This window comes from Nomascus leucogenys, chromosome 4, assembly GCF_006542625.1.
Source record: "Nomascus leucogenys isolate Asia chromosome 4, Asia_NLE_v1, whole genome shotgun sequence".
NCBI classification, from domain to species: Eukaryota; Metazoa; Chordata; class Mammalia; order Primates; family Hylobatidae; genus Nomascus; species Nomascus leucogenys.
Window position 1 is genome coordinate 915,862 of NC_044384.1, and position 13,564 is coordinate 929,425.

At 42.5% G+C, this 13,564-nt stretch overlaps 1 protein-coding gene across 4 annotated transcripts in view; it reads right to left on the minus strand.

Annotated features, from left to right (window-relative positions):
* The window catches only part of ATP9B (ATPase phospholipid transporting 9B (putative)), a 302,366-nt gene that overhangs the window by 61,454 nt on the left and 227,348 nt on the right, over positions 1–13,564 (minus strand). For all 4 annotated transcript variants that reach the window (XM_003280182.4, XM_030810244.1, XM_030810246.1 and 1 more), the window contains one exon: positions 12,575–12,823. In XM_003280182.4, coding sequence (XP_003280230.2) covers positions 12,575–12,823 — 249 coding nt within the window. The remainder of the gene's footprint in view (positions 1–12,574; positions 12,824–13,564) is intronic.

Below are 13,564 nucleotides of genomic sequence, written 5' to 3' on the forward strand. Positions count from 1 at the left end.
ATCACCTCTACCATCAGTTTAATCCCGAGGAAATCGAAACTAAATTCTGGCAATAAATGAAATGGAAATATGGTACAGATATTCTTTAGGCCGGCTTCCTTAAATCTTTTTGTGCTATCAACGTGGGAGAGACACTGAGGACAGTGATTCCAGCCACAAGACTTGTTAAGTGGAGAGGTAGGGAAGGAAACAACGAGGACAGCACAAGCTAGCAAAGCAAGGACCCCAACGGAACTGTTCAGCGTCGCCTCTATTCACTCACATTATTCCCTCCTTATTCACTCACGTTAGCCAGGAGAGGCAGAGGCCCCCCCCTCAAACTGTTAATGTTCCCTCCTTATTCACTCACGTTAGCCAGGAGAGGCAGGGCCCCCCCATCAAACTGTTAACTGTTCCCTCCTTATTCACTCACGTTAGCCAAGAGAGGCAGGGCCCCCCCACCAAACTGTTAACTGTTCCCTCCTTATTCACTCACGTTAGCCAGGAGAGGCAGGGCCCCCCCACCAAACTGTTAACTGTTCCCTCCTTATTCACTCACCTTAGCCAGGAGAGGTGGGGGCCCCTCCCAAACTGTTAACTGTTCCCTCTCTATTCACTCACATTTCAAACACTCTACATATACAAGGGCATTTTATTTTCTTATTGAAGCACTTCTTAAAGTCAGCTTACATGTCTTTAACAAGAGACAATATTTAACAGTGCTAAAATGTTTGTTCCTCAACTTTTATTTTTAGTGTCTGACATGGGTCTCCAACTTGCCTGAAAGCAAAGCGGAGAAGCCCTTCCTTGCTTCCTTCCACTGCAGGTTCCAGAACATCCAAGACCCTCCAGTGAAGGCACAACCAGGTGTGAGTGAAATGGGAGGCTGAGATGCTGGCACTCACCAGAATACCACACAGCTGGTCATGATGACCCTGTGCCCAGAAACACACTTTTCTTCCCTAACATTTTTAACATTTTTCCAATTTCACAAGGACACAAGTTAAAGGAAGACCACACCACCTGGATGGTCACCTCGTTCTGCAAAGGAAATACTACTGGGTGATCTACAGTGGGATCTGAAGTCGTGCTATCCTGCAGTGACCCTGTGTCTTCCATACAATTACAAGATAAATACTAAAGGCCAAATGCCACAAAGAAGAAACTGGCTAAACCACTGTTGTAAAATAACCACAAAAAAAGACAAAGCACTTAAACATACCTGAACTTTTATTTGGTAATTATCTGAAAGGTGCATATATAGTGTTTCTTCAAGTTGTCAATAAAATCTGAGCAAGCAGCAGGTTCCATTTTTAAAAGCTTAAATCCATACTTGATTCGGACGTCCTTCATTCCTACCTAAAGTCCTTGTCTTGTCCCAGGTCCCATCCAGGATGTCACATTTAGTTTTCATGTTTACTTTTGGCTGCTACAGTTTCTCGAACCTGCCTAGTTTTTGATGACCTCGACAGTTTTGAGAAGTACTGGTTGGGTATTTTGTAAATATCGCTCAGTTTGATTTGTCTGATGATTTTCTCATGAGTAGACTGGGGCTGTGGGGCTGGGGAGGAAGACCATGAAGGTGAGGTGCTGTTGACCACACCCTGTGGGGGCTGTGTCTAGCAATACGGCTTTTCACTGCTGATGCTGACCCTACTCACCTGACTGAGGTCGTCAAGTTACTCTTCCTTTCCCCTTTTCACACCATGCTCTTTGGGGGGAAGTCATCGTGTACAGTCCACACCTAAAGGAGGAGGAATTATGCTCCCCAACCTGCGGGTTCAGTAGCTACATACACCATCCTTTTGCACAGGAATCCTCCTGCATGGGGGATCTGTCTTTCTCTCCCATTCATTTATTTATTCATGTCAGTTTGGACTCATGCATATTTGTTTCATATTTGGGCTATAATCCAGTACAACTGACTTTGCTGCTTATGCTGTTCCAGCATTCACCACAGGGAGTTTTCCAGTTGGCTTCTATGTCCCTCTGACACACCCCCTGCCATGCAGGCAGCTTTTTCTGTCTGTTTGCTGGCTTTGAGCAATTCCTTACTTTTTGGCAGTACCAGATGCTCCAGACTCAGTCTCGGTACTTCCTGCCTTAGTTCTAGAATCAGCCATTTCTGCAAGGAGCCCTGTGTGTATTCTACCACACAATGACCACGTTTCCACCACCCCGGAGAGGTACATGCTCTTTTACTGTCATCCCACTGTTGCCAGCATAATCCTGGACTTATCAAAGTCTAAGTAAATCAGCACCTTTACCTGTACTCTAAGGACCTTACAGTAATTTACTCCCAATGACATCAATCGCCTCTTGACTTCTGGCTATTATCATCACGTATCTTAATATTTTTTCTATATTAGACCCCACAAATCACTACTTTTATGGTATTTTACAGTCAATATTCATGTCTCTTTTGGTGATGCAGCTGTTCAAATCTTTTGCCAATGTTTAAATTCAGGTGATGTTTTCTCATTACTGAGTTTTGAGAATTCTTTATATAGTCAGCATACTAGTCACTTATCAGGTAAGTATTCTGCAAACATTTCCTACAAGTCTGTGGCTTGTCTTCATTTTCTTTTTTCTTATTTTTTTTCAAATTCATGTTGAAATCCTAATTTGTCTTTATTTTCTTAATAAATGTCTTTTAAAAAATAAGTTTTACTCTGAAATTCAATTTCAGAAAATTCAAATTTTTTAGAACTTGTTTTAGAAATTCAGTTTTTTTAGAACTTCTGCTTTTTTGTGTCTTTAGACATCATTGCTGAACTTTTTCTTGCTCAAGAAAGTTCTTATAGTATGTGATTTATTTGTGCCTCAAAATAACTGACCTATAAAACCAGTCAAAAGACATTTTGGGTGATTTTTCTAAATTTCTCTTCTCGTCTACTCAGATTGATATGGAGTCAATTTTGAAATTTGTATTTCTCCAGAAATCAGCTATTTTACTGTCTTTGAAAACATAAGCATTTGAGCTGTGTTTCATATTCTCTTATAAACATTTAAGCCTATTTGTTTATTATACACTCTTACATATGGATAATTTCATACGTGTGAACTTAGTTTACATTCACTGTTTTGTATTTACTATGTTTTGCCAATAATCTTCCGATTTCAGTTAACCTTTCAAAGAATCAGCTTTTGAATTATTGCTTACTCAATCATTACTTTTATGTTTTCCTTTACTTTTTCTTCCTCCCACTTTCCTTTGGTATTGTTCTTCTTCTTACTGAGTTTTTAGTTTGATGCCAAGTTAACATATGTTCATTTCTTTCTCTTGATGCACATGGCATCTGGTGAGGGTACCAGGAGCTCTCTGACATGTTGGCTGCGCTGTGGTGGGGCTGCTGTCCTGAGGTCACTGCTACTGCTGACCACATTTGGGAGGTGGATCCCTGCAAGAGCTACTCCCTGTTTCCCACGGAGACCACTTTGATCTCTGCCCTCTTTGCCACAGCTTCGAGGTCATTATTTGCGGTCTTTGGTCGGACTGTATACTAAATGTGTTAGCTGCCAACAGGACAGACATGGGAAGAAGGCTGCTGAGGGGTGGATGGAAATTCTCAGGTGTGGGGCTCAGAATCTGTCTCCACAGCAGCAGGTGACACGTGGCTGCAGCCCTCACATTCAGGCGACGGGTGGAAGGTTGCAGTGGACCTTTTTCCCTGTTTTCTTTGGATACTATCAGGAATGGTACAGGCAACGACAGAACGCAATCTCCACCTGTACTACCGGACATTCATCATTTAGATTTTTCTTTATTCAGTCAGGAGCTCTCTAATAATCGTGTTTCCGATGCCATCACTTGATTTTCTCTTTCAAAGTGATTGTGCCCGTATTTAATAAAAAACTGGCAGAGTAGTTTATCAAGTACCCCTCGTGTGCTTCTATATTAATATGGAATTAACTGCTGCCTGACATTATGATAGGAAGTAATCCCTAAGATATTTTTCTCTGAAATGCAGAAAGACCAGAATGTAAAGGCTTAGTACATTTCAAATGACTAGTTCTCTGATACTGAGCTGTTAGAAATTTCTAATAATGTGATTCTTGACAATTCAAAGGCAAAAAATAACTAAGATGTGAATGCAAAAAATATATGTAAGTGGGAACCTGAGCTGAATCCCATGCACAGGCTGCTTAGCGACACAGTTAAGTAATCTCTGCCACAGGCAATTTGTTTACACACTTGCACTTCGCCATGCTAAATAACCACTCTGGGAAACGGACCCAAGAGTAGCATAGCCAGGAGTAATATCATATGAGAGAATATAAGATACGGGCCAATTTTTATCATTAATAATTCTCTATAATTCCATTATTCAGAAATTTCTGTGCTACTATTCTTAAAAGCTAGGGAGAAATTTCCTTTACCATATTAGCAATTCACATAGGCAGCTACCCGCTACACTGTAAATATACATTTTCTTACCATGCACTTTATACATCATAATTTAATGACTGAGATTTCATCATTTTTGATTGTGATTATTATAATCATCTTTATATTTTAATGGAATTATTAGCATAAGATGCAATTTGATCATCTGAAAAAGCTGCTAATCAATATTCACAGACAGGCTACGTAGTATTTATTCTCTATTGGTCCTGAAGGTCACAGAGTGAAGGCTTTATGTCACTGACAATGATTTGCTCCTCACAAATATATTGACAAAACACCACAATTAGTCTTGCTTCAATAGGCACACACGATAAAATGAATTAAAAAATACAGCACGCCTCATGCATTAGTGCCTACTTCTGTAAACCCAAAAGCAATACTATTAATAACCCACTTGTGCTCTGTCATTAATTCTAGCTGATTCTTGCAAATAAATACTGGAGTCAGGCAATGACAGCTACATTCTGAAATAATATTCAAATAAGGAACTTACCAACATGAGAAAACGCAGCCACAGAGGGGAAAAGAATGAGACTACTAAACAGCTAGTCTAGAGGAATAAACAGTCATTAAGAATCACAGTCACTCTTTTTGGACCAAAAGAAGCCAGTGGTCTTCAAGGTTCCTTCCACCCCATGCCTTCAGCACTTGAGCTGACACCCTCTGCACTCAGAGGCTCTGCCCACCAAGCTTCTGTCCTTCTCTGAGGGCTCATGCCACTAGTTCGGTGCTGGTGTTCTGCGACTGCACTGGACATATGCCCGAACAGTTAAACAGGGCTGAATTTTAATTCCGTGAGGGAATTTCCAGAGAGCATTTAATGTTTGCTCAGCTAGAGCCTGCTATGCTGAGCCTGCGGAGACCAAGTGATAAGCAAGCAGAACTTTCTACTCTCTTAGAGAAAATGAAATATTGATCACTTATCATAAGAAACAATGACCGGGGCATAAGTAGGTTCCACATTATGAATACAAAATCAGTTATTTACAGTTTGACATCACCATCACATCTATACCTTCAAGTATCGTATCACCAAACATACCACACAAGACACATCACACTTCAAGTGTTTAATTGCTTATGACTCACAGGACCTTTAAGGATTTAAAATTAATTCCTCAGAATTCAATTATTTGTATAATACAGATTCATCTATGCACATGTGTAGGTAAGGTGAAAGATTGTTTCTCCTTTAGGAAAAATGAAAATCAAAGACTGCTTATTTCCTGAAGAATAGCAACTGTGTAGCAGCGACTAAAACTAGGGCACTCTACTTACTAAACTGCATCCTTCCTAAAGACCGAGATGACACAGCGCCACAAACAGGGTTTTAAGAGGATGGTGTGGGTGCACAGTGGATGAAACTAGTTAAGTCTCTCAAATGATAATGTTGCTTATTAACCATAGATGTTGTGATAGGTCAGAGCTGAGGTTAAATAGAAAACATCAATTGAACCATTTCCCTAAATAAAGCTCCAGGGTGCAATATTCTAAGCACTTTATTTGATAAAAAATGCTTTTAAAATGGTACTTTGGTGATCGGGAAACACTACTATCATCCGTCAACCTAAATGCAGCAAAGTTCAATAAGCTAAATAATGAACCATTTAGATGATTTTCCTGAGGCTTTAGAGACTTGCAAACACTGCATCAATAGAGCTCTTTAAAAATTATGATGAAGTCTATTGTTTTCATTTTCAGATTTAAAATATGTTTTAGGGATTTTTAAAAGGTTATGTAATGTTCTGCTATTTTTTATCATTGTCCGATTTCCCAAGTAGAAAGATATTTTAGACAAGTAAAAAAATTTAACTGTAAGGTTAGCAATGTCTATAATTTCTCTAAATTCTTAATAATCTTGGAGTCAATGAAATCTCTATTGTGAATTCCCAATTTAAGATTCAAAAAGTGTCATGACTTATATTAAAACTTAAAAATAAAAAATCCCAGATACTTTGAATAAAAAATGTGGAATAAGGTAATATGCTAAATATGTAATACAGTATTTTTAAAACTTCAAATACAATTTTCGTTGGGAAAAATCTCTAGTCTAGGTTTCTCATACTTATGGCAGGAAAATACTTCTTTTTCAATACATAATCACATGGCATTTTTGAGAATTTCCAGAATGCCATAACAGAAAAAACAATGTGTTCAACCCTTTCTTGACAGGAATATGGGGGCTTGCTTCCTCTTACAGAGTGCTCATGACCTGTGTTGGTCTCACAGCCCACACGAGAATGCTAAGAAGACAGCAACTGATAAATCCTACAAGTCTCAACTCATCTTCCTGTTGGTCTAAATGCCCATATTTGCTTATGATTGTGGAACTATGCCTCTTCGCTCAGATTCTCTTTTACTAAATAAATAGATCTGGGACACATACACCCCAATTCCAAAAGTGGCTCTGAGTTTAGCTACAGAGATTTTTATGTATCTATCAGTCAACACAATCTATGAACTGTAACAGGGCTGATGACTAAAGGAAGCTTAACAATCGTGCCCACTGACAGAATGGTGTAGGCAATGGCACGCTGACAGGGAACAGGAAGAGTGGAGCTCGGGTTTCCACATTTCCTCAAAGTTGAAAAACTCTATACGATGATGACATTGTATTCTGGGGCTTTTCTGAAATCTAATACTTCAACTGATCCCAATTTTCACAGACTTTGCCAATTACTTTCTGAAAAGACGGAAGTGACAATGTGATTCACAAGAAGGAACTTAAGTTCTTCATCATAATTTCACATTGTACCAAAAAGGCAAATACCATCTAAACTTTGGGACACGGCCTTGTTAAACTATAAGAAACTAGCTCCTACTTAAACTTCCAATAATACGGTTTTAAGGACCAATATTCCTACAGATGTATTTTACTCCCCTCCTCCCACTTGACCAGTAGCTCCCTGCACCATCTTCCCACACAGCCAAGGTTCGTTCAGCAGGCGACGCTCGTGAGTCCCTGAAAAGAAGGCAGATGTGGCGTAAGGAAGATAAAGCCTGCCACTCAGAACCTGCAATAATACGGAGAGGGATGCCTACCCAGAAGACACACGGGAGTCCCGCGAGCCAATGGGCAGCTGGGGACCCCCGGCCTGGGGTGAGGGCAGCCAAGGGATGTCAGGCTAGGGAAGAGCACAGAAGGAGCAAACGAGCGAGTGCCAGGACGCAGCTTCACACAAGCTCGGCGCAGCCTTGCTGAACAAAATGCTCTGAATAATTATAAAAGTAACAGAGTGACTACAGAAATTTCAAACAGTAATGTAACTGCATTTAGGAAAAAGTAAATGATCCCTTTATGCCAGTCTACAGAAGGCACCACCCAATCCACACGTACCCACCATCACGAATTACTGATGTGGCCGGAAGAGCATTTGGATGGGGCACTGGTCGAACCCAAGCAGGGAAGCCAAGACCAGCACCTCGGCGAAGGCACCTCCGCGAAGGCACGTGAGCACACCGGTCTCAACGCTGTGCATGGGAATCACTGGAGGGAAGGCAGCAGGCACATGGAGTTAACTCAGAGAGGTCTCGGGAACAGAAGGCATTACGAGTTTGACAGCAAAAGCCTGCCACGAGGGAAGGCTGCATGGCTGCGTGCAAGTGTGCCCGGCCACACCAGGGACAGAGATTCTCACGAAAGGCTCAATGAAACACAGAAGCTCCGGTGATGGTGACCGCGTGGTGACAGAAAGGAATGTGTACTGGCTGCGACGAAGGGCGGTGCCATCACAATGGCGTCACTGACACTTATCTGGAGACAGGAAGGCGACGGAGTATGAAGAAAGACGGAAATCCAACCTGTGATCCGCAGAGTCTGTGGGGAGATGAGTGATCCATGTTCTCAACTTCTCATGTTTAAAAAAACCACTTTCATCGTTTTGGCTACTTTTTCACCATCCTTTAGGTTCTTACATGGCTAATGACGTGTCATAATTGCTAAATTAGTATATTTTGGTTAGAGTAAGTTAGTATCTTGACTAAACAACAAAAAGAAAAATGCCTATGCCACTAGGGCTTTAAATAAGTAAGCTTGTTTTCCTTGAAGTCTAGCTGCAGCTTATACTTTCCAAATACCATAAATCTGCTAGCGCATTTAGGCTTTCTTCTTCCTGAGGTCACCATATCAGTGGATGTTTATATCTGTCCCTGGACAACCTCAGCTGAGCCCATTGAGAGTCACCACCACGAAAAGTGTACAGAAAACTTAAAACATTGGTGGAGGAGGGCCTCACATCCTCACATTCACCCGTTTATCAAACTTCAGCATTCGTCTCAAGTCCTAAAAGTAAATCAAAAGGAAAGATATATAAAATGCAATGGTTCTCAATTGTGGGGTGTAACCTTTTAGATTTTCAAAATGGAGAAATGTCCAGCCCCAGCCCAGCATATCTTTTCTTTTTTTTGAGACTGAGTCTTGTTCTGTCGCCCAGGCTGGAGTGCAGTGGCGTGATCTTGGCTCACTGCAACCTCCACCTCTTGGGTTCACGCAATTCTCCTGTCTCAGCCTTCCAAGTAGCTGGGATTACAGGAGCCTGCCACCACACCCGCTAATTTTTTGTATTTTTGGTAGAGACGGGGTTTCGCCATGTTGGCCAGGCTGGCCTCAAACTCCCGACCTCAGGTGATCCACTCAGCTCGGCCTCCCAAAGTGCTGGGATGACAGGCATGACCCACTACGCCTGGCCCCAGCCCAGCATTTCTGTAATGGGGGTGCTAGCGTGCATATATAAAAAGATAAGTATTTTAAAAAAGGAAAAAAAAAAAAACTCTAGAAGTCTACCTGATGTACAGACAAGTTTAAAAACCACATGCTTCTGTGTACATCTTTCCTTCCCCAGGAAAGTGGTTCCCACATCTGCACACAGACATGAGAAGTACCTTCAGGACACGAGATCTAGTCCCATGATCCTGCAAGTTTGTGCCTCGTCAGGACACGGTCACAGCCAACTCTCAAGGAAAAAAAAATAAATGACATTACTGGTTGTTCCTGAGCCATAAAGTGGTAGAATTCTTCTGCTTCTAGAAGCCTAGACAAGAGACTCCTGCTTTTAGGCAATTTTAAAGCAAAAGTCGCTTGCCACCCTTGGTCAGCTCTGCAGCTAGCATAGCTCCTCCTCAATTATCAACACACATTTATTTATTCTGTCTTCTTTAGGCTACAAATCTGTACTAGTTATTACTCATAAGGCAATTTTCCAAACATTCTGAACTCATAGTTGTATATTCTGACTTAATTTTAATCAGCAAAATGGTGATGCCCTTCCCAGCGCTGCAAGCCCCGTGCTGTGCGTGATCAGGCGTACACACGCCAGCTCCGCTTCCTCATGGCGGCTACGGTCTGTCCCTATTCTCACCCTTCCACGGCAAGGACTTGAGTCTCTGCTGCAAGATGTATTATCACCAGAGAAAGAGGCTCTCTCACGCCTCTCCACCCTTCCTCCTGCCTCTTCTCCACATGCCTCCCTGTCTGTCTGGCCCACATGCTGATCAGCAACAGTGGGGTTTTAGGCTCATATTTCCACTGTCTGTGGAATTAGAATTGAGCAGCTTTCATATCCATACTTTCAGAAATTGAATCAGTATTCCTAACACTTTCTAAGATTTTAGTTTTTTAACCTATGAATTTGCTTTGTCTTTGTGAAGAATCTTAATTTTCTACTCATTCAATAGTCATGGAACCTACACTCACTTTGCATCTTCTTTTGTTTAAATAGCTTTATGGAGACACTATTCACCCATTTAAAATGTACAATTGAATTGATTTTAGCATATTCACAGAGTTGTGTAACCAACACGATAATCTATTTCAAAACATTTTCATCCCCCTAAGAGAAACCTTCTACCTGCTGGCGCTCACTCCTCAGCCCCTGACCTTCTACCTGCCGGGGATCACTCCTCCACCCCTGACCTTCTACCTGCCGGGGATCACTCCTCCACCCCTGACCTTCCACCTGCTGGAGATCACTCCAAGACCCCTGACCTTCTACCTGCCGGGGTTCACTCCACCCCTGACCTTCTACCTGCTGGGGATCACTCCTCCACCCCTGACCTTCTACCTGCCAGAGTTCACTCCACCCCTGACCTTCTACCTGCTGGGGTTCACTCCACCCCTGACCTTCTACCTGCTGGGGTTCACTCCACCCCTGACCTTCTACCTGCTGGGGATCACTCCTCAGCCCCTGACCTTCTACCTGCCGGGGTTCACTCCTCAGCCCCTGACCTTCTACCTGCTGGGGTTCACTCTACCCCTGACCTTCTACCTGCTGGGGATCACTCCTCAGCCCCTGACCTTCTACCTGCCGGGGTTCACTCCTCAGCCCCTGACCTTCTACCTGCCGGGGTTCACTCCTCAGCCCCTGACCTTCTACCTGCCGGGGTTCACTCCACCCCTGACCTTCTACCTGCCGGGGTTCACTCCTCAGCCCCTGACCTTCTACCTGCCGGGGTTCACTCCTCAGCCCCTGACCTTCTACCTGCCGGGGTTCACTCCACCCCTGACCTTCTACCTGCTGGGGATCACTCCTCAGCCCCTGACCTTCTACCTGCTGGGGTTCACTCCACCCCTGACCTTCTACCTGCTGGGGTTCACTCCACCCCTGACCTTCTACCTGCTGGGGATCACTCCACCACCCCTGACCTTTTACCTACTGGGGATCACTCCTCAGACCCTGGTACCTGCTGCTCTGCTCTCTGTCTCCATGGGTCTGTCTGCTCTGGACGTGTTATGGCAATGGAATCACACAGGCATGCAGGTTGCCTTCTGCACGTCAGTGAAAGGTCGCCTTTCACTGAGCAACAGGTTTCAAAGGTGCTTCGACGCCATCACAGACGTGGCTCCTTCCTGCCATTTGTGACTGGATGATGCTCCATGTTTGCGAACAGAACACATTTTATTTCTTGTTTGATAGCTGATAGACATTTGGGCTGCCTCCACTTCCCGGCTCTAACACTGCTGTGAACGTTAACATACGGGTCTTTCTTCTCATGTCTCTCGGGCGGGGCATATGGTAATTCCATGTTTAATTGTTTCAGGAACGCTCAGACTGTTCTCTAGAGTGGCTGCACCCTGTTCCAATCTGACCCACAGTGCATGCAGGTTCCAATTCCTCTGCATCCTCTCAGCCCTTGCTATGGTCTGTCTTTTTGATTCTTGTTATCCTGGTTGGTGTGAAGTTGCGTCTTGTCTCTCGGCTGACATTCTATTCCATTATGGAGGGGGACGATGGCGCTCTTTTGTAATAAACTCGTCAACCAGAACCACCAGACTCCTCTCTTTAAAACATTAGATCCGATTTTTTCTTTTTATTTTCACTGAAAGTACGCCCTGCCCCCACCAATTATTTATGTATATGACAGTTTTACAAAGTATCGGAAGACACTAGTTTGTTTATAGTGCTTCCGTGGTTGGCTTGATTACTTTACGGAACTACCTCAAGAACCTTGAAAGGACAAAGTGTATATAAAACTGTATATAAAATATACTAAGACATTAATTAAACAAATTTAATAATGAATTTTACCAATCTAAAAATCAAAGAGTGATGTAAAGTTAGAAATAACTAATTTACCATGTTTAAGATCTTACCATTTCTGTAGGTTTTGGAAATTATTTACATTCCGATTTTCTTTTGAAATAAATGCCCTGTATTGAAAATCTGGCAAAATATGTGGAAATTTAATATGGAAACCTGATGATTCAATTTGGACATGGAATCCGTAGCCATAATAACAGCACCAAACTTCAACAATTTTATAAAATGCAGCTTTGACACAAATTAGTTTATGGAATCAGTAAACTTCGCTGGTATTTCTCATGTGACCAGCCCTGGGTATTCTGGGATGTGCTGAGACATGACAGCCGCACGTCCACATCTGCTGACCAGCCCTGGGTGTTCTGGTTTGTGCCGACACATGACGGCCGCACGTCTGCATCTGCTGACCAGTCCTGGGTGTTCTGGGATGTGCCGAGATGTGGCAGCTGCACATTTGCATGTGCAAGGCCCAGGCTACGTTAGAGGCTACATGCTGGAATGAGTTGGGCAGTTTTCCACATACAGCTAAAACATACATTAAAGCTACGGTAAACTGTTCCTCTATATTCCCCACCCCAGGAAGAATGAATCCTCATGACTCTGGAGTCCAAATGGAACGCACAAGCTCCCACGGTTTTGTGCTTTGACTGACCTCATCGGGGCTGGAAGCCTGGTAGGTGCGATTCTCATCACTGAAGTCTTGGTCAGCCTCTGCGAACTCAGTCTCCCCAGTAACGCCGGCCCGAGACTCATACACAGGGGTCACATTGTGACACAGCACGATGGCTTTCACGGCTTCATGGATTCGACTACTGACACTTTTCCTAACTTTGGGAGCTGAAGACTGGGCTTTTCTTGGTGGAGTTGAAGCAGTATTGTTTCCACCAGCTTGAGACTGCATCTTTAGAATATGAAACGTCACATAATTAAAAATAGAGCAAAGAGAACTATCTAGTTAACATGGAATTATTAACATATATGATTTTTACAAGCAAAGTAGCTAGAAATAAGTAGTAGAAATAAGTAGCAAAGTAGCTAGAAATAAGTTGATTCTGATTATCTCCTAGAAAGCACTGATTAATGAGTTATTTTTTAAGCCTAGTACTATGAAGCACTTCAATATATCCAGGTTGTCAAATACACCAAAATATTCACTATACTACTTAAAAATCTGACAATTTATTTTTACTGTATTCACTTCAACAATGGTACTAATTTGCTATGTCCTTAACTCCTATTTATTCATGACTTCTAAAAGCAGAGTCAGTTAAAGAACAAAATGAAATGGTATACTCACAACTGCTTTCAGCTTTCTTTAAATAATGTTGTACAAAGCTAAAAGCAGGACAAAATCTTTAAGAATCTTCCCTTAATACCATAAGTTAATCCTGCTTTCAGTAGTCTCTGAGTTTAGACAGTCTAGTTTTGTGGATAATAACAACCAAATACAATTCTAAGTTGCATTCAGAGGAAAAACGACCCCGTGTCATATCTCAGAATCCTGCTCTCTTAAAGCAAGTCCCCATTCAGGGCTTATGTGTGTGCCTGGCTCTCCTCAGGCTCAGCCATGTTTAAGAGATTTCATATGCACCACAGAAGCAGTAACTTTTTATTATTCACCTCCTACGTGGCGGAGGGTGTC